A 25,091-nucleotide genomic window follows, 5' to 3' on the forward strand; every position below is an offset into this window, starting at 1 on the left:
CATCCTTATCATCATCATCACCATCACCATCCTTACCATCATCCACCACCAACACCACCATTGTGGCCATCATCATCATCATCATCATCATCATCATCACCACCACCATGGCCATCATCATTGTCATCATTATCGCCATTATCAGTAGAGTTACTACGCCATTTATTAAATATCACCTGCGTGCTAGGTTCTATGCTAGACCGTTTATGCTCATTTTCACTGAACCTTCAGATAAAGAGTATCATCCCCATTTTCGACCTAAGAAAGTTGAAGTTCCGAGAGGTTAAGTAACTTGCTTAGGAGAACACAGCTACTTAGAAAGTCTGTAGAACAGCCCAGGTTATAGACAGGTACAAATCCTAATTCCAGCACTAATTAGTAGTGTGGTCATGGGCCTCTCTCCTATCACGGGGTGACACTGAGAGTGCCCACCTCAGAAAACTTTTGTGAAGAGACACAGTGGCATCTCTACAGCCTTCACAATTTCCTCCCCTCCCTGAGCCTGTCTTGATTCTCACTGATGCCATTTCTGTCCGTCCCCTCCTTACTTTCTGTATGTTTTCTTGTTCTTCTTTCAGGGAGCTTCCCTTGCTCCCTCTCACATGCAAGTTCTTTGTGTGCTACTTTATCCCTCCATTAGAGGGATGCTCACTGTGGGCACTTATTGTTATAACAGTTTTACCTAACATTCACTGAGTGTCCCGTATTTGCCACATACATACTCGACATTTTCCTTGCAATACCCCACTTCACCTTTCTACAAGGAAGATATTATTATACTCACTCTACAGACAAGCAAACTGGGGCTTAGAGTCAGTACTTGTGAGTCTCCAGGAGACTTGGTTCTCAGTCTTGTTGGACTGACTCCGATGGCACATGGTCACTACCATGTCCATTATATGTCTCAGCCCCAGACACTGCCCTAAACGTATGTGTCCAACAGCCTCCAGAACATGCTCATTAAGAGCTGGCTACATCCAGGCATGTGCTAAACTTAAACTCTGACCTCCTGAGCCTACAGCATAGAGAGACCCCTGATCCTGTGTGCTCAGCTGCTCAGCCTGGAAATACACTTTCAGGCCTTGAATCCAGATCCCGTCCCTTGTTGCCCAGTGGTCTTCCCGTTACAAGATGCATCCGTAGAGTGATATACAGGACCCCCGTACAGCAAACACAGTTTACCTCCTCACTTTACATGGCATATGTTTAAGTCATCGGCCTCCATAACCTAGGGAATTCTACCACCGAAGACCTTGCAGGCCCCGGATCAGGCCTTGCTCTTATGTCGTATTAGATCATGTTATGGCCAGCGTTCACGTTCCTGCTTCCCCCTCTACCCTACCCTCTTTCTAGCTGAAAAAATAACAGGCTTACAAGCAGCCAATCTAAGATGAAACTGGAATTTTGTGGCTCAAGCGAAACAAAGCATATGAAATCTCCTACTAATTGTAGAACACCACGCAGGTATCAGTAACAATTGCTAGCTTTTTCATAGTCTTCCTGTGTGTTGGGCTAATATCCTTAATAACAGAATATCCTTAAAAACAGAACACTGCCACTCAATTAGACCAGGGTTATTTATTTACCGAAGACACTTTTGCATTGTAATGTACAATTTGTTAAATGGTAAGTTAGTCATCTGCACTGATTTGTGTGTCCACAGGGAAATATCGTTGATGCTAATGATGTTCTTGCTAACAAACCATAGAAATCATAATGAGGAGACTGAATTCCCCTCCATACCTTTGGCTTCACGGCATAAAACACAGCGGGCATTTTAGTGCAGAGCTCATGGAATTTTTAGGGCTGGAAGGTTTCTTTCTTTTTTTTTTTTTTTTTAATTGGCAGATTTCTTAAAGATCGTGTGGCCCAGTGCTTCTCAACTCTAACTGCAAGGAGCTTAAAAAAAAGAAGAAAGGAAGAAAAGCAAGCAAGCTAATGTCCGGGCCCCACTCCCCAGAGTCTGATTCAAGTCTGCCAGGCACTGTCTGAGCACTGGTATTACTTAAAAGCTTCCAGGTATTTCTAATGGGCAACCAAGGTTGATAACCACTGATATAGCCAAACTCCTCATTTTACAGGTGAAAAATCCAGCATCTTCCATGGAGAAGCGACTTGAATAGAGAAGGTCAAGAAAAAAGCCTGGTGTCCCAGGCTGGCCCCAGTCTCCTGACTTCCAGTCCAATATGTCTGTACCAGAGATCACGACCACAGTGTATATACAAAGGTACACAAACACACGTGTGCGTGCACATGCACACAACAACAGATGAATCAATGGCATCAGGCTTTCAGATAAAGAAAATTAAAACATTAGTCCACAAAAGCAGACTCAAAAATGCATAAAGTTTGGGTCTGGCTGTTTTGTGTTTCTTTTCAGAGAGTGAAGAAACAAAATACAAACTGCTAATACACCTTCATTTGTGATAAAGAGGTGCCCACCAGCCCGAAAACAGTGGGTGTATGCAGCTCAAGAGCCCCCCAATTTTGACTCTACTGGGCCAGAAGGAGACACGTGACTCAGTGGTTTAAGTCTGAAGACTGGCCTGAGCCAATCAGATGAACAGACTGAGTTAGTGACCTGGGAGCTGCATGCTGATGTGAAAAGGCAAGTGGCCCTGCCCCCCTCCTCCATCACCCTCAGTGGTCCCAGTGGTCTTATTAATGCTTAACTGAATTCCTGTTCCCTGAAACCAATACGAGAAACAAAACCCTACCAGGTCATCAGAGTAGCCAAAGTACATTTGTTCGTGCCACACAGCAAGTGAGAGAGAAACCTAGCCAAAGGAAAACATAAGGAATGGGGATTTTTCTACCATCATAATGGGATGTGACTTGTCAGAAAATAATAAAGTAGAAGTGGAACAGTTCTATTTGGACATAGGTTATAGTCAAATATGGTTACAATGTTTTATTTCAACAACTGGGACAAAGATAATTGATTCCGTTTGGCCAGAATACCAAGACTGACCAACAGGATCTGACCGCTTAAAAAGACAGCTATGTGTTTTTCTAGTGGCTTATGGGATAAACTACTTTTTATGTATTTACTTTTATTTCTTACATTTCTGCATCTTTCCAGACTCTCAAGGAATGAAGGAAATTTTCCAGGTGGTGCCTGAGATAAGCCCCACCCCCCACTTCACAAGGAAGTCAGTGGGGTCCCCCAAAGGCCCTTCCTTACAACAGACAAACACTGGGAACACCCCAAACACAGCCCATTCTTCCTCAGAACAGTACTCGGAGCAAATGAACAAAGATATGCAGCGGGAGACAAAGGCAAGAAAAGCCTGAGGTAAAGGATGACGCCAGGCACCGCGGTAGACAGCAAACTCCATGACTGCCCCCACCCCCGCCCTGCCCAGGAAAATACACAACCCTGAGTGCACGCCTCAGGGAATGTAAGGGATGAGTTGCGATGCACCTTGGCGGGAGAGCAGGGAAGGCATAAGGTATGGGAGGGAAGGGTGAGTAAGCACCACCCCAACCCCAGGAACTTCAGGGTGGAGCACCACCGGCCATAGGACCTACCAGGCACCAGAGCGGCACCACATCCCACTCTTGCTCATCACTGTCGGAATGAACCCTGAAGGACTTAAAAACCCTACTTGTCTTCAGTTTTGGTAAGACCAGTGCTCGTCTGGACTGCAGCTTTGGGCGATTGCTCTCTGAATGCATCCATTCATCTTGGGCTAGTTCTAATCTTCGCCGTGTCACACTGCTCAAACACTGAACACTTTGCCTTGAGCTGCCCTGACCTCTGCACAACCACACTGCCCACCTCCAGGAGCAGAGGTCTGTCCAGACAAGCTGCTAGAGCTGAGAGCCCCTCAGACCATCAAGTTTCCCTCCTTGCTCTCTCCTCTTCTTTCAGGGGATCACTTTAAGCAAAAATCTGAGAGTTTGTCTGTTTCCCAAAATGGAGGCAAGAACAGGAAAGCAAACTGTCCCCCGGTCACACCTCACAGGGCCCTTTAGTTGGAGGAAAGCCAAGGAACAGCTCTTCTCTACTTAGAAAGATACTGCTGAAGGCCCTCAGAGTGGGGAGGGCCTTCTCCCAGCAGGTGAAAGAAGCCTCTACAGGACTGAGCCCCCTCTCCCTCCTCACCCCTCCTGCCCACAAAGCCCCCGGATCTGCCAGCAGTGGAACTTGACAGGGGCTCACACGTGCACCTTCACCCACTTTCCAGTCTCTGGGATTTCTTCCAATTCTGAGAACAAGCTTAAAACTCCACTAACAACATGGATTTCAAACCAAATGAATATAACCAAGAACCTCCCTAAATTGATGGGTACCCTGGCCACAGGACTTCTCCAGGGGTAAGGTATGTATGAGACTCCTGATTCACTCTATCAGTGAAATTCACAGGCCGGCAAACAGAGACACTCAGTTACAAGACGGCCTGCAGAGGCTCCAAGAGTTACAGGTTCCCACAGAGGTTACCAGGAATGCAGTTACTCACACTTCAACACTCATCTCTAACCCATAAATGACCATTTGCTCTTTTGTCAGCTTCATAAACAGTTCACAAGAGGCGAATAATGGTTACCGTGGATCTTCATAGTGAACCTAGAACATGCATCTTAAAAGCTCATGATGGTGAGCCACTGTGGTTCCATGCAGCTTTGAGAAGCAAATGGTGAGTTCTGTCAGGGGAAAAGTGGGCTGGGTCAACTGTGGGTCCTAGATGGGATTCTGCCCCTGCGTCACCACACTTAACATCTAGGAGACCGAGTTTGCCATCTGTTAAATGAGAACAAAAATACCTCAGGGAGAAAAAAAATCGTTCAGGGATGTTGCAAAAATCTAATGAGATAACATATGTGAAAACACTCAGAAAAGTATAATCCAGGCAAACACACTATTATTATTTAATGCTATTTCAGTTACAAAAGAGACAAGTGGGGTGTTAATCCAACAGGAACATCTCACAAGCTTGAAACCTGGTAACAAAGTACGGCAGGTTCCAAAACAATCCCAAACCAAGCTTGATCACATGAATTCAGCATTGGTGAGAACCACGTGAGTCAGGGTAACAGAGACCGCTGGTCACCCACCTTTTAACTGCCATTCAACACAGAGACCCACCTCTGTGGAAACTGCTTCAAAAGTGCATCATGTTGGCTGGAAATCAGTCTCCCTGCACCCCTCAAAGCTGGCTGTTGGACGTTTACCAACACACCACAAGCTTAACCATTGGAATTAGGTCTAACAGTCTCCCATACACCAAAAGGTAAGTTTTTTGTTTTAAGTGTAATCTTTAGAATCAAAGTTTAGTATAAAATTTTGCTTTAATGACAAAGAGTTTTTGTGCTATTCAAAGTGGCACAACCACTGATATACACTATTCATCCAGCCTCTTGGTTGTAGCTGAAAATATCAACAGCTTTTTTTTTTTTTTTAAGATTTATTTGAGAGAGAGAGAGAAAGAGAGAGAAAGCAGGAGGAGAGGGAGAGAATCTCAAGCGGACTCCCCACTGAGCGCAGAGCTCAATCTCACAACCCGAGACCATGATCTGAGCCAAAACCGAGAGTCGGACGCTCAACCAACTGAGTCACCCGGATGCCCCTCAACAGCTTCTAAGCCCCAATGCCAACTTCCTGTCTCCTCCAATGCTTCCAAAAAAACTGAATCGAAATCAAATCAGGATGTTGCAGATTTCTCTAAATACTGCACCAATTCTAGACTCAGAGTCCTAGAAAGGGAGACGGAACAGCTGTGAGAATATGTTAAAACTTTAAAGCCATCCCTGCTACAAACCCAAGTCCCTTCTCTGAAGGAACTGTCCCTGGAACAAGTTGCCACAGTCGGTGTGTGGGCGTCCCCACCACTGACAGGCATGGGCCCACACTGGGAACAGCACCGCAGACCTGGGCTGTCCGCAGGAGAGCACACAGGGCCTGCAGCCAGACAGGGATGCTCACACCCACGTCGTCCCTGCTCTTGCAGGTGCCGCTGCACACTGAGTAAGGCAGGACGCTGGGGCCCACCGCATCCTGGATGGTCTTCTGATCACCATGGCAACCGGACTCCGGGGGAAGAAGGCAAGGGGGACAGGCTTCCCAGCTCTGTGCGGTGACAGCTGCATAGACTGCAAAGCGCCCCCCCGGACATGGGCTCCTGAAGAGAGCACAGCCGTCCACTCAGAAAATCTAGGGTGGCTTAAAAGGAGCTAATGAAACGCCTTCTTGGCTTCGAGAGACCCTCTAACAGTGTGGAAAGGAATGAGCCGTTGCTTCAAATATCAATTTTTGGCTGCAAGTATCATAAAAACTGTTTCAAGCATTTGAAAGAAAAAGAAAAAATTTGCAAAGCCAAAATTACTGCAATATAAACCTAACCATTAACAATTCTTGGCTCTGATATAATCCCAACCCTTCACAACAGAGCGTCTCCTTCCTTCCACACCGGCGGCATTCTGAGACTCTGAGCTCTCGAATGCGTGACACGAAGTGGTAGCAGAGCATATAGACACACCAGCCGAGATTCAGGCCAGAACGGCAGGCTAGAGCCGGTGTGGGAGGCGGACACCGCCCCACAGTCACCATCCACACCGAGCTCGGCAATGTCACGACCGTTCATCACAGCAAACTGTGAACCAAACGGAAGCAACTCCATACATGGAATCTGCTCATTTATCAAAAAGCTGATTAAACTCTCAGGGCAATGGTGGGAAGGCTGTGGATCCTGGACCCTGTAGAAAACACCATCTATAACTAGAACTTTGAGTTAACTTTCCCCTAGAGAAACCCTCTAAATGGTTCTGGGTTTGGATATGCCACAGAAAACATGCAAATGAGTTTCATCTAGTGGACAATTAATTATCCTATCCCAACTTCAAAACTGGAGATTTGGAAGTTAATGAATTAGTATATCACTCTAGAAACTGGGGACAAAAGGAAAAAACAGTATTTGAAGAATGTCTTAACAAATGCACATGTCCACTGTCCTCAAAGTCAGCAATCCAGCTGGGAAATGGGGCAATTCCTCTCGCATTCCACTTCCTCTGTGGAGAGGGGTGGGCCTTCAGAAGGTGGAGATGAGCGGCAAACCCATCGGGCAGGATGAAATCGAGAACAGTTAGGAAAGCAGGGTGCCAGGGCTCTGGGGAAAACAAGTCACTTGGCTGAAGGAAGTGTCCTGTCAGAGAATGGTCCTAGAGGGAGGCCTGGTGAGGGAAGGCCCCCAGGTGTGACGTATGAACCGTATCCTGTGGGCTTCCCAGCCGGCAATGATGAGTGCAACACAGAACTGCTGCAGGCCACTTCTGTGCGCTTGGGAGTGGGGCCAAGGAGCCAGTCTCCTAGTTATGTGAAATTCCAAGGCATCCTCGGTGGGGCCTATTGATTGACTCTAGCAGCAAGAAATACAATACGGTCTTGACTGAGGGTCAGGAGGCAGTCTGATGGGGAAGAAGTCTGGGGATCAGCGCCCTCAGAACCACAGTGTGCAGAAGCGCAGTCCACAAGAGTTCATCTAACACCCTGACTTGGGGGACAAGTTCCAGGCAGCACACCTAGGCTCTGAACCTACCCTCATTACGCACTGGGACTTATATTACTCTGTTTATTAGGAACAATATATACTCACACTATTTCCCCCTCGTCGATTATTTTAGTTACAAAGACACACCCAATATGATTAAATTAGGATCGTATCAGTGACGCTGTATATGTGGGTATGTGTGGGCCTGTACGTGCATATCCTGGAGTATGCACATGTGCACAAATGGAGCTGAATCAATTTTAACTCAGGTCATTAACGTGAAGGCTCAAAATTGCATTTCTTCTCCTGTTAATATGCCAAATTAAACTTTGCTTCATGCTGTTTAACTCGGTAATTAATTTCCATTCCTTTTAGGTTTGATTAATTGGAATTTGGGAGGGCAACAAGCCTCCTGGTCACGCCAGGTGATATAATCCCACATCTCTGGGCTGTGCGTCTGCATGTGGGGTACCCGCTGCCCCTCTGTGAGGACGAGGAGGCAAGATCCTGCCCACAGAGCAGCCCTGGACAATACACGTCGTTTCGACAATTAATTAGCTGAGATGAAGGGGGTGAGACCATTGTGTGCGCTACTTGCTGGATCTTTTTCATGACCAAATGCCTGGCACATTCTACGTTAATGGGCGTGGAAAATGGTCTGGCAGGCCACACAGCCACTGGTAACCACCACTGCCTCTGGGCGGGGGTGATGATTGGCAGAGGGGAGGGATATGGAAGAAGCTCTTTGCCTTTGGGTCTACATATCACTAGTGTTCTTTTCTCATGAGAATATGTCCATACACTATTGTATAATTTATTTTTGAAGCAATGTGTGATAAACCTAAAAGAGAAAAGCAAAGGAAGACCCCAGGGACTAACACATTCTCTTTTTAATACACTAAGACTTTGCTACCGTCTTCTATTATCAAAAGAATTGCAAAGTGGGGTCGAGTAATGGTGATGCTCTATTTCTCACACTAGGTGGTGCGCTCACCGGTGTGCACTGTCCTGCGCTCACATGCCTTATTTGAGCATATCGAACATTACGTATAAACGTCTCAGGACAAGAAGGACAATGTGCTCAAATGGAAGAATGAGCTGTGGTGTTCTCTTTGGGGTAATATTTTTGTGCCCTTTATTCTTTATTTCCAGATTTTCTAGGTTATAGTTAAGAAAATAAAACTTTTCATTTTAAAAATCCATTTAGCAGATGTGAATATAAAGCAGTGAGAACTTAGACACTCTGAGTTGGTGCAAAATTATGCCTTCCTGTTCCTTCCTTGGTCTCTTAACAACCTCCTTCATTCTGTCAGCCTATGCTGAGGATTCCCGCATGTCAGGTGACATCCTGGCCCCCAGAATACAAAGATATTCCCCAATCTCAGGAGCTCATGAGGGGTGGGTAAGCACTGAGAAGAGAGGAGGAGGAGATTCCAAATCAACCAGGAGGACTTCCTGACAGAGGAGACTTTTGGTACCACCACCGTAACATTCATAGAACGGTATGTGTCAGCTAGAAAATGACAAATAGAGGACACATCCTTATTTCTAATAAGTTTCATTTTTAAATGAACTTCACAACATGACATCCTTCTCAAGCCCCCAGGAGTGCTTTAACCTGGCAGGCATGTCTCTGGAGAACTAGGGCACTAGAAGGTTCTGGAAACCTTCACCACATAATATGAGAGAGAATTCTGCTTCACACTTTGTGGATAATACCTGTGTAGTGGCTCCTAAAACATCTGGTTCTAATTTTCTACTCTCCAAACAGCCATTCAGCTTTAAACCAACATACATAAGTGTCCAAGTTGTTGACTTTTTTAAAAATGTGCCAAATTCTCTACTAAAGCAAAATAAAACAAAAATCTTTGAAATCTCAATAAGGTGTCCTTCCCATACATTTCTCAAAATCTAAATAGATTTAACAGCTCTGGTTCTATGAGCTGCAGAAAGGGCCACTTGTCCCCACATACAACACTTGAAACTACATCAGAAAGAGAGGACAGAATTAGCTTCATTGCCTGGCACTGAACCCTCACAGAGCGCAGATTTGCAGCACCTTGACCCACAGAAAACAGGGAGCGATATGACCACAGCTGTTACACATAAACTGTTTTGGACAAAGACTCGCCTTTGGGTCACACATCAAATAAAAACCCTCCAGGAAAAAAAAGCCATGAACCTGCATGGGTAGCCCTACTCTCTCTCTCCTTCTACTTCTACTCCTTAGAACTCAACAGACACGTAAAAAAGACTCCAACTCGGGAGCAGGATGTGGGAAGGATGCCAGGAGCCCCAGGCTGACCCTGCAAAGGTTGAGGAGAGTCATTTCTATCTCTTTACACGCTGTTCCTGTGCACACTCATGTTAACAACACTCCTCCGGCATTCTCCCTCCCGTGACTCCCCAAACAGCAACTATCAGAATCCATGCTCTCACCAGTCTTACAGTCGGTCACAAGATGTAGGCAGGGTCTCCAAGTAGGTTACAGCAGTCAATTCCAAGTCCTGCCAGGTCACCCCTAGCCCTGACCACCATCAGCTACCCCAACAAGCAGGGAGTGCAAGTGAGGGTTCATAACTTAGCCATGTGCCAATCCTTGGCTGAAGACAGTGAGGCCCGGCCGACGGGACAGGGCAGGTGAGTGTGCAGAAGACGTGCAAGGGTGGGAACCTAACGGCAGAGGCGAGGAGGAAGGGGGCATGGGCAAGGAGTGGTCTGTGCATTGACTCCATAAGTGGTCCCCCTTCCACCAGCAATGCTTTCACAAGTTCAGGGCACTTGCCTGAAGAGAATGAGCTGGGCTGACATAGTGAAAGGCTCAGGGAACAGCAGGAAAGATCGCTCACTCATCTGTTACCAGTCATCTCCACGTCAGGATGCAGACTGTCAGGAAATCAGTAAATATTCCCCACATGCACATTACAACTAGCAGAAGAAAGGGAGTACTTCAAGATTTCTCAAAAATCTTCAATCCAGAAGGGAAGTTAAAACACAAACTTTGAAAAATACTCATTGAGTGTCGTGAGTAGGACAAACCGTTTAGTGTTTTTGGTGAGCAGTGGAAGGCAGGCAAGACCAGAGCATGAATGAATGGGAGGTGGCCCGAACTGGGGGAGGGGAGGGGGGTATGGGAATGGGAGAGTGTGGGACAACGAGAAATGAACCAGACAAAGAGAGGTCACTTTGAAGTAACCCTGTGTTTGGAGGCACCTGGTAAATGACTTCAAACGTTCATGCTGGCCGCAGGAGTCTAAGCTCCTTCTGTAGGAAGAGGGGCAGTTGAAGGTCTGAGGCCAGGAGGTGACAGAGTTGCAGGGCAAGAGGTACACAGAGGAGAGCAAGGCAGGCAGACCCGCTGGAGGGGAGCACAGCAAATGAGTGGAAACCAGAGACATGGAAGACCCTGCAGAGAAGAGCAGGCGGGAACCGGGGTTACTATGCACGAGGGGCCCCAAGGCTGGGGAGGAAACAAACAAGGACAACTTACAAAAACAAACTCAAATAATTCTGACCATTAGAGGAAAACCCTAAGTGCTCCAGAAGTAACATCGTAAGAAAAAGAGATGACTACATCAATCTAGAACAGGTCACAGAAGAGTTCCCATGCAGTCATGTAAGTAACCCAACTACTAAGAGAGCAGGTTTCTAAATTCTTTCTTCAGTGGATTTGAGCCTATGGGCAATAACCCTAACTGAGAAACAACCAAAAACAGATGCTATGTCCTAAAAATAGATCCCGAAGGGATAATAATCAACTACTCCACCGTAAATAAAAAAGGAAAGCAAAATTGCAAAGATTTTTTAAACACCATGCTTACACTGGGAAGTGAGATGTTCACTTTCATGCATGCCATGGGGGCAAAAATTAAGACCCCTTCGTAGAAATCGGTTTGCCAGCATGTCACGTGCCTCAAGAGCCCCACAGTCCACGATCCACTAATCGGATTTGTAAGACTATCTTATAGGAAAATGACCAAAATACTAAAAAAACTTCAAGCACAAAGCTCTTTTCTGCTATGATATTTATATTAATTTAAACAGTAGTGAACATATCTTAAATATTAAAAAAAAAAGATGGAAATGCTTTTTAAGGTTATGTTATACTCCAGCACTTCAAGTACTAGGCAGAGATTAAAAAGAAGTTTGCAAATGGTTAACAGCATCAGAAAATGCTAGTGGTAGAACGCTAACTGAAAACTCAGGGCACGTAACTGCAGGTGTAACATGAAGACATGGGCACAAAATAGGGGGAGGACAAAGGCCAAAGGCAACACTGCTAAACCATAAACAGAGACCATCGAGGGTAGTGCCTTCAATTTTCCTGCTCTTTTCCATTTTTCAAAGCTTCTACTGTGAGCACATCTCCATTAAAGGACGAGACGTGAGAGGCGGCGCGTAACGAAGCCAGGAAGGAGGAGGGGGCCCAAGTCCAGGCACAGAAGTACGGGGTGAGCCTCAGCAGAGGCATCATAAGCTGTGCCTGTCAGAATGGAGCCCACCAGCCAACGTGAGCACATGGGGGCTAAGAAGTGCAAGTTCACATCCTCTGCTTGGAGAAGGGACGCAAACACCAAGAGGCAGTCAAACGGCAGCAAAGACACTCTGCCTGTCTGCTCTCTGGTCAGCTGGCTGAAGGCTGCCACACTGTGAGGACAGCTCAGGGACCCGGGCCAACATGGGATTTCCCGGCGGGTCTGCAGGTCATCACCAGGGATGGAGCCTTCCCTCTGGGACTTGGCGAGAGGAGGCTCTTGGGGCAGCACAGCTTGTGGCAAAAGCAATGGCTCTCTGGAAAGTGGCCGCACAACCGGTCACTTCCCAGAGGTGGCCACGGACTGATGCTCCTCCCCCGTGGCAGGGACACGCCACCTTCACTAGGTCTCTTCTCCACAGAAGGGGCAGATTATCATTCAGAACTGAGGACACGGCAGGAGAACCATGCTTCCTTAAAGAAATTACTTCTCTGACCCCAGGCAAATGGACTCCCAGGACACTTAAAAAAACCAACACAGGTTACAAATGCCCCACCATTTGGGCACACAATAAATTAATACAACTTCCCTCCCAAGACTCAGGAATTGGTCAAGGAAACAACTCCCTCCCAGGGGGTCCAGTGCAACATGGATCACTCAAGACACTAGGGTTGCCCCAAAAGTGAAGGACTTTAGAATATTCAAATCCTAAATTTCTTCCTAGTTTCTTACGTCTCAGGATTAGTCTCATTTGCATTGCCCTACCAAAGTGTGCTCAGTGCAGGCCTTCAGTGGAAAAGTACTTGTTGAGTGACCAGGTAAAAGAAAAAATGAATGGCCACTAGTTATCATTTCCACAACGCCGAGAGAGTCTTCACAAGAGATGTCACCCGTAGCCTTGAACTCACGGGCTGGCATGCAAATCTCACATGTTAACTCTCAAACGCATGCTTCAGGAATTGCCCAAGTGAATGCTGTCATTGGTGAAGATCAAAACCCACGGATGTGGCCTCTACATCTTGCTGATAAAATGATCTTTAAAGATGTTGCCATGTTCCTCAACATCTTTATCCAGAATTTATAACACCATGAACTTGTGATTTATCCAGATAAAACTATTATCAACTCTACCTCCCTGGCATCTACAAGCCCGTCAGGACAAGTACAGAACCAGAACTTCAAAATTCCACAGTGCTGCTTCATTACCCAAACAGCAGAGTCAAACCAGGAGCATCACCTTCCAAATAAGAAGTGAAAGTGGTTACCATAAAGCTGATTTTTAAAATTCATTCTATGGAAACCCACTGCTAAGCTCCCTAAAATGAACCTTAGTTGGTGGGTCCTGAACACCAAGCTTGGCTTCCTGGTGAAGCAGAGCCCTCCCCACAGAGCCAACTGCAGTCAGGTCTCCTCAGCCAGAAAACCTCCTTGGCCAGAGGCCTCAGGCTGTCCAGACCCCACAGGGGCCAGAGGGGCCTCAGGCTGTCCAGACCCCACAGGCCTTCTCAGGCTCTCCAGGTGGTCACAACTCATATGATATAGGTTTTATTGCTACTACTTAATCTCTTTTCAAACCGACTATACTTTTTCATTGTCCCCCAGTGCCAAATTACAGCTTCTTATTGTTTTTTTCAGAGCAATAAAACAGAGGATCTCTGTTTATCAAATTTTCCGCAGCATGCTGGGTACCCCAGTAGATCATGACCTGCCGTTGACAGACCCAGCCTGTGATCACTAAACACGAAAATGAAAATAAAAAACTGTTCTGAGCACTTCCAACAAAAATATTTATTTGGTCGGCTTCCTTCATACCTCAAGAAAGCTTTGGAAGGCAATGAAAGACGGGAGGAAGGAGCAGGAGAGAGAGAGGGAAGGAGGGAGGTCCCTTCACATGCTGGGGGCTCAGAGCCTGTCCAACTGAGGACCAGCAGCAGCCCGGGAAGGGCCAACGCAAGAAGGAGGCCGCGGTGCGTGGCCTTAGACCTGACCCCAGCTGACCTTTCCTCCAGATTCGGCCTTAGCCCCTCTCCACGCACAGCCTGCCGAGGCCCCTCCTCCATCGACAGATGCTGTTTACTGGAGCTGGAAGGCCGTCCAGCAGGGACGGGGTGCTGTCCCCTCCCCCAGCCCCAGCGCCCACTCCCTGCCCTCCTGGCCCCCTCAAGTGTCCCCCCCCGGACTTCTGGGGCTATGCTTTGCACAGGTTATTGTCCAGCTCCCTGCCCAATACTATTCCCACCTCAGGTACCAACTATCTGCCTGACCACCCACCTGAGACACCTAAAGACATTTCCACCCCAAAGCTTCCATCTGAAACCAGAACAGGGGTGTCATGGCTCCTCAGGGCCACCCCTGTGGGGGCTGTGGGCTTGGCTGGAGTCCTGCTGGTAAAGATCAGCACCTGAGTCAGCAGGCCAAAACCAGATCTGCCTTTCCAAATCAGTTCAGCAGACTCTGAAATGTCTTCGTTAGATAAGTTTTATTACAAAAGTAACACAAGATTGCTTTAACAAACAAAGATCTTTAAACACAAGTTAATCCCTCCCATATATACCCTCTCCAAATTGCCCCTAGTTCCCTAAAAGATACAAGTGGTACTTGTCATTGTCCCTTCTGGTCATCTGCTAGGGGTGGGAGTGGGGAGCACATATATAGGCTTTTCCAGAAAACAGGATCATATTATAACCACTGCTCTGCAACTTACTTTTTCTACTTACCACATAAGGGACATTTTTCCTGGGCAGGAAACAGACATTTAACTCATTTTTAAGTAGCTGTGTAATTTTCCATACTACAGATCCACCATAATTTATGAAACCATTCCCCTATCAGTGGATTTACAGGTGTTACAGTTTTTGCCACTATAAATACTGTTGTATAACTTTGCTTTTATATATGTGAATCCCCAAAACAAATCATCAGTATATTTGTCATTTAATAGATATTGCCAGATTACATTCCAAAAGACTGTGACCAACTCACATGCTTACCAGCAGAGTGGGTCTGTGCCCACCTTCCTGAGTTCTCCCGAGCACTGGATGTGTTATTCATCATTTTAATTTCTGGAAATCTGCTGGGTGTGGTTTATATTTAAACTTCCTTAAGTTGTACTGAGGATAAACATATTTTCATATAATATGTGGACCATTTTCATTTCCTCTTTTGCAAATTACCATTTATATCTTTGCCCAATTTCCTAATCGATGCTTTGCCTTTTTCTTATAAGGTATAGGAGCTCTTCATAATTAAGAATAAGAACCTTTGGTCCACCAACATGTTGTTAATGGTTCTCCCAGTCTGGTTATCTTTTCTTTAATTGTGACATTAAATAACATAACATTAATAACATAAAATGTGGCATCTAAACCATCTCTAAGTGTACCATTCAGCAGCACTGAGCACATTCACATGGTTGCGCAACCATCAGCACCACCGTCTCCAGAACTTTCTCTCTTCCCAAACTGAAACTCTGTCCCCATTAGACATGAACTAAAGCCCCCTCCCCCAGTCCCCCAGTGCCCACCTGTCTCTATGGATCTGATGGCTCCAGGGACCTCGCAAAGGTGGAATCACAGAGCCCTGCCCCTCCTTTTTAAGATTTTTTTATTTGAAAGAGAGAGAGAGACAGAGATAGAGCAAGCATGGGAGGGAGGGACAAAGGGAGAGAATCTCAAGCAGGCTCCTGGCTGAGCACAGAGCTCCACACTGGGCTTGATCTCACGACCCTGAGATCATGACCTGAGCCAAAACCAAGAGCTGGATGCTGAACAGACTGAGCCACCCAGGCGCCCCTGAGCATTTGCCATTTTGTGACTAGTTTAACTTCCCTGAGCACGATGTCCACAAGGTTCATCCATGTTGTAGTAGATGTTGGAAATCCCTTCCCTTTCAAGGCTGATGATATTCCATGGTATGTGTATATTTTGTTTGAATAAAAAAAATACACTATATTTTGTTTATTCATCTGTGATGAACATTTGTGTTGTTTCTCCCTCCTGGCCGTTGTGCATGATGCTACTGTGAACATGTGTGCAAATATCTACTTGAGTCCCTGCTTTCCATTCTTTGGGATATTCCTTTGAGATTGCTAGATCGCATGGTAATTCTATGTTTAATTTTTTGAGGATCCTTCACACTTTTTTCCTAGGCAGCTGTGCTTACATTCCTGCCAGTAGAACACAAGGGCTGATTTCCCCACATCCTCACCAACACTTGCTGTTTCCTGTTTTTGTTTTTTACAGAAGCCATCCTAATAGGTGTGAGCTGGTAAGTAAGTTTATCTTTTGACTTTCTTTACAAAGTATCTTATCCTATGAAAACACTTTAATTTTAATTATGATTAAAAAGGTCTGTTGGACAATTTGAGAACATATATAAGATTAATAGGTTTACACATTTCTCTTTGTATCCCAAGAAATGGAAGGGGAGGGGAAGGAAAAGAGAGGAAACCTGTGTCTGACCACAGAACGTTCTGGACTCCACACCGTGGCCTGCCCTCTGCATCCCCATGAAGCTGCTGGGCCACACCTCCCTGCCCCACCATCTGGTAGGCTGAATGATGTGGTGGCAAACCACAGATCCAGGCTGCACATCTTCCTTGGCACTCCCTGTCTGCTATTCATAGCACACAATTTTGTGAGACTGGATGACGCCCGCTTTGCTGTTTCCTAGACCTTAACTGTATAGAAAAAATATCAAATATTGTCTGTCTCCAGAAATCAAAGCCTGCGTATTTATATTTACATTTAAATTACTTTATTTTTCTAAAGAACTCAAAGCTATTCTCTTGTGCATGTTACTGTGATTTCACGCCAAGGAGGCGAGCTGAGGCTAGGGAAGAAAAACCTCCAGAAGGGTCAAGACTTCTAGGCCTGGTTTTTGTCAAGGACAAAGGAGAGGGAACAGAACTATAGTTTTTATTGTGCCGGTGCCATTTACGTCTCCAATTTAATTAAACACACACACATCTGTTTCCTTTATAATCAAACTTCACTGAGGGCAGGTGGCATATTTTTAAAAATAAGATTATTTTTTAAAAGTTGCCTCCAAATAAAAGCTGCACAAGGTACAATCACAAGCAGCCTGGGAGGCGAGGCCCAGGGAGAGGCCTGACGGTGTGGAAGAGTCAGACGCGCCCAGGTTGGCCGGGCCCGGCGGCTACAAACTCCACATCCGGCCATCATGGAGGTTCTAACACACTCTCCCTCCAGCCTAGGTCTCCATCATCACAAGCTGCACAGAATTCTTCCCCCAAACCCCTCCACAGCCAAAAAAAAAAAAAAGACAACCCACAAAGCAGAACTATCCAGAGCTATAGCGATTTGTCCCCAGGGCACATGAGCTACCAGGACACAAGCATGATTGTTCCCAGCCCCAAAATCATCCGGTACACAGGCTGTTATCTCCATAGGACGCACAGCAACTGGGTTTTGGCTTTCAGACTCTCCAGTGGTGTCCCATGTCGGCCCAGCAAGGACCAGCTGAGCTCACACGCAGTCAGGCCGAAGGCGCCTTTCACTCGTGCAGAGGGTCCAAGTCCCCTGTGAATCAGGCTCCACCTAGACACCCCTGTTGGCACAGAGAGCTGGGGGAGTGAGAGATGCCTGTGCCAACTTCACCCCAAACACACTGCACAAACTACCTGGAAAGAAAGGCAGGTCTCTGCCCTTCACGCTGGTCTTCCCAGAGCTACCGGGGCCTCCTGCAGACCCAGTGTGGCTTCAGGAGAAGCTGCCCTGGGCGAACCCCCTGTGCGGGCAATGAACCCTAACTCCGCCCTTAGCATTTGAAGGCCACTACCAAGGGGCACACTGCCCCAGACCTGCAGCCATCACACAGGACACAAGTCTTTGCTGAGAGGCAGCCCTTGTGAGCAAGGCAGATGTGCCTGTCTTTCCTTGACCCGGCTACCAGAGGACTCCCATTCCCTGGGAGCTTAGAGCCCTCTCTGAAAACGCAGAACACCAAACGTTTTTTTCTCTGCCTAACCAGAGAAGAAACAGGCGGTCTAAAGGATGAATGGCTTCCTGCTGAAGGAGCAAAACTGAGCTGAGGGATGCGGCGGGTCCAGCCGGAGTCAGGGCACCGATTTCACCGCCTACCGTTCTAAAGCTGCTGGTGAGTCGCTGTCTGTCCTGGGGTACAGACCCAGATGCAGACACACAGACGTGCATATCGACAACGTGTTCCACTTGAGTTAAGGCTCCGTCACGTTTTTACTAACGCTTAGAGACGTTTCAGCTCCACAGCTCTCCTCAGGGGCACTGAAGAAAATGAACCTCACCCAGAACGTTGGCTCCACGTGGTGAGCCCGCCGGTGGCTGGCAGGGTCGAGGCACACCCAGACCCACAGCCGCGTGTCAGCTGGGACCCGCACACTTACCGTTTACGCAGGTCTCAGATGGTCTGCAGAGGCCGTCCTCAAACAGACAGCCTGGGGAGGAAGCACAAGAGAGAAAGGGGTCAGTGCAGCCGTCCAGGGCCGTTACATCTGCCGACTCCTGAGCGTCCAAGAAACAAAGCAGACCCACACAGGCTCTTTGGGTTTGGCTTTTCTGAGATGATGCTGAATTTGGAAGCCTGGCTTGAGTCATTGAGAGGGAGTAAGTGTACGTGGACCGGCGTCTCCATCGGGAGGACACTCGCACACGTGCTGTCCCTTCCGGCAACAGGGAGGGGTGGTCTGCCCAAGGGCACCTTCCAGAGCCGCAGAGGGAGGTGGGGGTGGCCATCCACATAGACATCTCCTGAGCCCCACAGGGCTCTGTCAGCATCATCACTAAAATAGGACCTCCGGGTCCTTCTGTCACACACTGTGCCCAATACCCACTGCGTGAGGCCCAAAGTGGACAGACGGCCCGCATGTGCTGCCAGGACCACAGAAAGAAGGTGGAGGGAAGCAGACTCCCGTCCTCCATAAGGAGAGACAGACAAGAATGTGAAGTGAGTGCGACCCCAAATGCAGTTACCCTCCACAGAGGGGTAGTGGCAGGTCAGAGAAGGTAGACATTCTGCCCTGTGTTCAAGTGCATCAAGAAAGGACATGGAAAGAAACACCCACCTTCCAGAGGGTGAGCCAGTCAGGTGAACATATGAACAAGGGAGGGCTAGACCAAGACCCCAATGAGACCCTGCCCAGGCCCCTGATGCTATACTCACACCCACCCCAGGGGAACGCCACCAGCCTACAAAAGCCTGACATATTCTGAACACATCAGGCCTTCTACCAACACTGAGCGCATATTCCTGACACAGCACGATACCTATATTCCTGTTTTTCCAACTGACAAACTCCTATTTATCCACTAAGACCCAGCTCAGAAGTTGCCATGGAATCTCCTGACTAGACTGGCAGATTAGTATTGTTAGGGGCCCACTGTAGGTTGTGATTGTCTACCTAGAGGCACATCTCCCTCTCCTGAATAGGAGAGTCTCAAGATTAGAAACCACATAAATTTATCTTTTTGTCCTTTGCCATTTCCTCTACGTGTACCCTGTATCTGGCAGATGCTCCAGGGCAGCAAGATGCATGCGAGAGAATCGCAGGTTAGGAGGAGGTTACTCATTATGAAGGAATCCACCCCCGGGGTCAATGTAAAGCCCTGATTATTAATTTGCTCACTAGGGAATTGTTCTAAAATCCTTAGAGTTGGAAGCATTCTCTGAAACAAATATGGGTTGAGGAAGGCACAAAAACAGGACCTGCAGAGGCTACAAAAGCAAATGTTGTTGCAGAACCAGAGGAGTCGAGTCAGGAGACAGCATTACCATGAATTCATGAGGATAAGTAGTCTCACTTTGCCCTTACAACAATTTTAAGAGCAAGATATTACAGTCCCCACCCCACCCAGGAGAAGCCCTAAAGACAGGCGGAGGGCACAAAGCCAGGGAGATGCTCCCTGGCTGGCCACCCCAGGCCTCAACTCAAAGCAAAGGGTCTGCTTTCCTGAAACAACATCTCACGACAAATACCATTTCGCGTCTTAGTCTGGTAGGAACACACATCTTCACTACTCTCTCCATCCGTGAACTGACCCAAGCACCCCATTTGCTGCTGTGTCCCTGTTCCCCGTGCCACACAGCTCTGCTCCCAGGGCCACTCACTCACACCTCCTTCTCTCTCAGCACCTGAGCCAGGCCCTGTGAGGTGGAAAAGGTACAACGGCCTGGAAGGAGAACTGCCAAAAACCATCCAAGAGACAGCCTGCCACCACTGAGAGTTAGCAAGACCTGCATCCAGTCTGGTTCCCCCAGAAGCAGTGACCGTGACAAAGGCAATGGGCTCGTCCAGTCTCAGTATCATGAGCAACCAGGGCCAGGCCGGCTGACCTTTATGGCCCCACTCCAGTCCAGGAGACTGTCACCATGGAAGACCGGATGCAAACCACCAAGGGCCTCTCGAGGAGCCCAAGCGGTCTGGCCACCCCTCCCACCGGCCCAGATGCTCAGAGGGCCACATTCGCCCTTCTCCATGGCCAGGATTATCCCAGTGCATTTCCAGTGCCCACAGAAGACCCCAGAGGAAGGCTGGACGCAGGGACAAGGGCAGCCCCACACTTAAGCCCAAGACTCACTCACATTAACAGTCTTGCGTTTATCACCTGGAAATGACAGGCTCTGCGAGGAAAGGCAGCAGGAAGCAGCCTTTACTCACTTCCCGTGCTGCTCTGACACAGCTGACAGACTCGACTGGAACGAGACATGCATCGAAATTAACTCTTGAATCCAGACTCTGGAACAACAACCTGCTGTCTCAAGGGGACATTGCAGGGAACTGGTAAAAACCGCATCCCAGAGACTTCCACCAGTGGTATTTCAAGTTGTTTCTCAGCAGAACTGCACGTGTTATGCATACTTCACCCAGCCATGCACTACACTAATTTGACTGCTAATTTATTTGTGTTGTTATTTGCTCTAAAATTAAGAAAGGCCATATTTCATTTTAAGTATCAATCACCTACTAATACTAATTATGACCATAAATCATAGAAAGAAAAAGACATCTGGGTGAGACACTTGGCTCCGCCCTGGGCTCTCCATCAGACACACTTCCTTCTCCAACGGCACCCACCTCCCTCCCTCCCCTGGCAGGCTACGCGCAGCTCCAGAGTCAATTTGTTCACACTGCAATCTCACGGTCAAGCTCATGAAGGGTCTCAAGACCAGATGCCACTCCAAAGCTGGGCAGTTACATCCATGAAGCAAGCCCATGAAGCAGTCCATCTCGGTGCCTAGTGCTTAAAACTGGAATTCCTCAATTTTGATGGTGTTATCCACCCTTTTCATGAAAACAAAGGCAACATTTCCAAAATGCTCACACCACTCCCCTGGCTGACCACCCAGAGTACGGCTATGAAGTGGGGGCACCCCTTACTCATCATATCCATAGATTTCCCGCCAGCTTCAGAACACACATGCACACTGACCGATACACGCAGCCGCAGACACACTACACACAGTCACACTCACAAACACACACATGCTACACTCACGGATACACGTACCAAACCTTTCTAGTTCTAATTCTGCTCCCCTTTTATTTTCTCAGAATACCGAGCAAGATCGTGTCACCACATCGATGCCTCTTTTTCTTTTCCTATTCAAACAGAAAAAGGACCCAGCAACCCTGCAAGGAGCCAGGCCAGCTCTGCCTCCCATCATTCCTGAGACGCTTAGAAGGGGTTTTGTGTTTTGTGGTGGAAACAGTGAGCAGGATCCCCACCCCCTGGCTGACTGGGACCTGCCCACCCACAGCTGCACGGACCCCACTCCAGCACTTTTCCGTTCCCAGGGTGTCCCCTCCAGGCGGTGACACTGCCCAGAGGGGAGAGTGGCCTGAAAATCAAGGGCCCCATCGCCAACGTCCCACCCACCCACAGGCGAGCTAATTACCCTCCAGGGTCTGCTCTTTTCCTGGCTGCCTCCCACTTGCAGGTGTTCGCAGAAGCACTGAGATGGATGCCAATGCACACAAGCAAAATAGAGAGGTTTTGTGACTGCATAATGTAAGAAAAAGATGAAAGTAAAATGAGTTCTCTCACCAATAATAAAATAGTTTCTCTCTCAGACAGACCACATGAACAGGAGCAGTGACTCTATCTTCTACAAAGCCTCTGGAAGACTCTTAGAACCCAAGGATTCTCAGGAAATTTTCTTAAAATTGAGAGCCGATATTGCTACTAAGCCAAAAATGGTTTAGTATTGTAGCCAAATAAAATCCAACTGGTATGTGGACTCTACCCAAATGCATGTTAATAACAAGTAGGTTATCTTTTCCCAAAGGCAATTTTTCACAAGTAACAAAGTCCTCTCATACACAGACTCTCTTACTTGATCATTCCCCTCTTCTCACTGAGCACTCCCAAAAGTAAACAACACTTTGACTAATCTAATGACTTTCCCCAGTTGCCTACAGCAATGCCTAGTCCCATTTCGCAGAAAAAGAAACCTGGACTCAAGAAGGTTAATAATATGCCCGTAGCTTGACTCAAAGCTGGTCTGTCTCTCCCCCAACACCTGCTGTCTCCACTATTCCAAGCTGTTCCAGGTAAGAAGAGTGGCTGCGTGTCCACACAAGAGTTCACCTGGGTAGACAGAGGCAGGTGACACCACTAGGACTTTACTTGACGGAGCTCTATGTCCAGATGCTCAACCTGCAGCTCTCATCCCTTCTACCTACCTCCACCTGCAACTCTTGCTCTTCTGTGGGCCTGGAGCAGATCTGAGGGAAGGAAAAGGCAAGTCTGTGCCATTATCTGGCGAGGGATTGCACATGCACGCACCCTTGGAGGGAAGGAGAACCCCTGCTCCCGCACACTGCTTCTCCTTTTTACTTTTCCCTTGAAAGATTTATTTATTTATTTTAGAGGGGCGGGGGTGGAAGAACAGTGGGAAAAGGGAGAGGAGAGTCCCAAGCAGACTCTGCCCTGAGCGCGGGCCCAGAGCCCAACACGGGGCTCGATCTCACGACCCTGAGAGCATTACCTGAGCTGAAAACAAGAGTCGGATGCTTAACACCCGGGTGGCATCCCCACATTACTACTCCTTTTACCACACAGCTCCCACTAAGTGAGTACCACTGGGCTCTTGCCCGCCGTGGCTCTGTTCTTGGCCTCCACACCCTGCCTCTGCTCCCAGGAGCCCTGCGAGCAGCTCCCACCCCAGCAGGAAGAGATGGGAGGCCCTGCAGAGCAAGTAGCTGGTAACGCCTGGACTCGGGTGGCTTCAGCCATATGCAGACATGAAAGGTATGGGCAAAGCAGGTCTCTTCCAAGGCCCATCCTGCCAACACTTACCAGGAGCACCACCCCAGGTACAGCCAACGTGAGGCATGTCTCAGAGCAGACACTAGAGAAAATAAAACAAACAATGGCAAACAGGCCCAGGAGGGGCAGGGTGTACCCCTTGGCTGCACCTCAGGGGAACCCAGGGTGGCCAGACATCATTGTTTTTGGTGGTTTTTTTATTTTGGTGTTGATTTGCTATGTACTTTGTTCATTCTCCACTAACCCAGACCATTTCTCTTCTCCTGGGAGCGGATTCTTGGCTCTCAGACATCTAAATAGCAACAATCTAAAAGCTTCAAGATGGTGCATGTGTGCAGTGCTTTACATATGAAGGTTCATGCCTAGCCAAGTTGTGAGTAACTGGAACCGAGCAATGAACAGACCAGACTATTCAGCGTAGCAGGAAAGCCTGCCCAGCTGCAGCACCTACAGGCCACTGGGTGACCCTTCGTGGCAGGTCCTGGAGCTACAGCTCCACCTCACGCCTGGCAGACGCCAGGCCAGCAAGGACAGCTCTTGGCTCACAGTGGTCCCCAGTAATACCTCAGACCTGGGGCTGGGCACAAACACCCTTTGGTCAGCTCCCCTCAACTCCCCCCCCCAGGTGAACATTCACAGTTTCTGTTCATCTTCACGTTCCCGTGCCTCCTCTGTCAGGACTTCGCAGCTCCCCCAAGAGCCCCTGGCGCACAGTAGGCACTCAGTAAACTGGGTGATTTAATGTGTGAGGAATCACTTCTCCGCTTGTAGGGATCAGAAGCTGAGCAGGAATTCTCCAAGGCCCCAGCTCCCAAATGTGAGGAGTCCACACCTCAGCAATAACATTCTCTTGGTTCAACTACTCCTTTTACTGGAAAAGTGGCATCAAAACAGTTAACGGCTACAAGATATTTGGTAATCAACCTATCCACCCTCATTGGGTGAAGACTCGCCTCCCGTGGGGCAGAACACCCTGAGAGTGTGCAGGGAGGCACCACGCCCATCCTGGACCCGGAACCTGGTGGATCTGACCCACCTGCTAAGCAGCAGGAGGGACCCTCCCATGAGTGGGCAGAGGTCCAGGGGGTGGCAGCTGGGTGCATGTTCTCCGTCCTCCACCACGACCCCCAGGACCTCCAGGTCAGTAGGGCAGTCCCCCCAGATGCCAGAGGAACACATGCTGGGCTCATCTCCGCCAGGGTGGGGCGAGCTCAGGCTCCCGGCAGCCGCAGGTGGAGGCTGACGGCAGCCTCACCCCTGCCCCTGACAGGTGCGGGGGCAAAAGGAAGTTCTAACTAAGGTGTTACAGAGGACTCTAAGACCCGGGTGACATGAACTGACATCTGACAGCGTGAACCAGTGTCGGCTGGCCCAAGAAAGTTGTCGTGTGGACATGCGGGCCCAGGACCAAGCCGTCACCAGCTGCCTCTAACCAGCCTGTGTTGTCTTTGAAACCCACCCGCCAGGGACGGCACTCACTCACTTATTCACCGAGCAGTTATTCATCGGGGGCCTACTTTGGGGCCAGCAGCAGGTGAAGCACCAGGAGTAAAGTCCGTCCTCAGATTTCCCACCCACACCCCAGTGGGCATAGCAACAACCTGAGTCATGCGAACGCAAAGAAGCAGGTCTCAGGAAATACACTCAGGTCCTCACAGCAGCCTCTGGGAAGGTGTTTGATACTTCAGTACCACCTTTTTGCAAGGAACATACACAGACTTCATAACTCCAAAAATGTAAGGCAGGGGTGCCTGGCTGGCTGACGTGGAGCATACAACTATTGATCTCATAACTTCGAGCCCCACATTAGGCATAGGGTTTACTTAACACACACACACACACACACACACACACACACACACACA

The 25,091-nt window shown here is 48.2% G+C and overlaps 1 protein-coding gene across 4 annotated transcripts in view; it reads right to left on the reverse strand.

Moving 5' to 3' along the window:
- Nucleotides 1-25,091, reverse strand: part of PTPRN2 (protein tyrosine phosphatase receptor type N2) — an 822,430-nt gene that overhangs the window by 722,375 nt on the left and 74,964 nt on the right. For 3 of the 4 annotated variants that reach the window (XM_073888925.1, XM_073888924.1, XM_025859128.2), the window contains one exon: nt 18,345-18,395. The exons of the other annotated variant lie outside the window; for it this stretch is intronic. In XM_073888925.1, coding sequence (XP_073745026.1) covers nt 18,345-18,395 — 51 coding nt within the window. Of the gene's footprint in view, nt 1-18,344; nt 18,396-25,091 lie in introns of those variants that run through there. 4 annotated transcript variants of the gene reach the window in all.

The sequence above is a fragment of the Callorhinus ursinus genome, unplaced genomic scaffold, assembly GCF_003265705.2.
Source record: "Callorhinus ursinus isolate GAN/ISIS: 27379988/994484 unplaced genomic scaffold, GSC_fseal_2.0 scaffold99, whole genome shotgun sequence".
Lineage (NCBI taxonomy): Eukaryota > Metazoa > Chordata > Mammalia > Carnivora > Otariidae > Callorhinus > Callorhinus ursinus.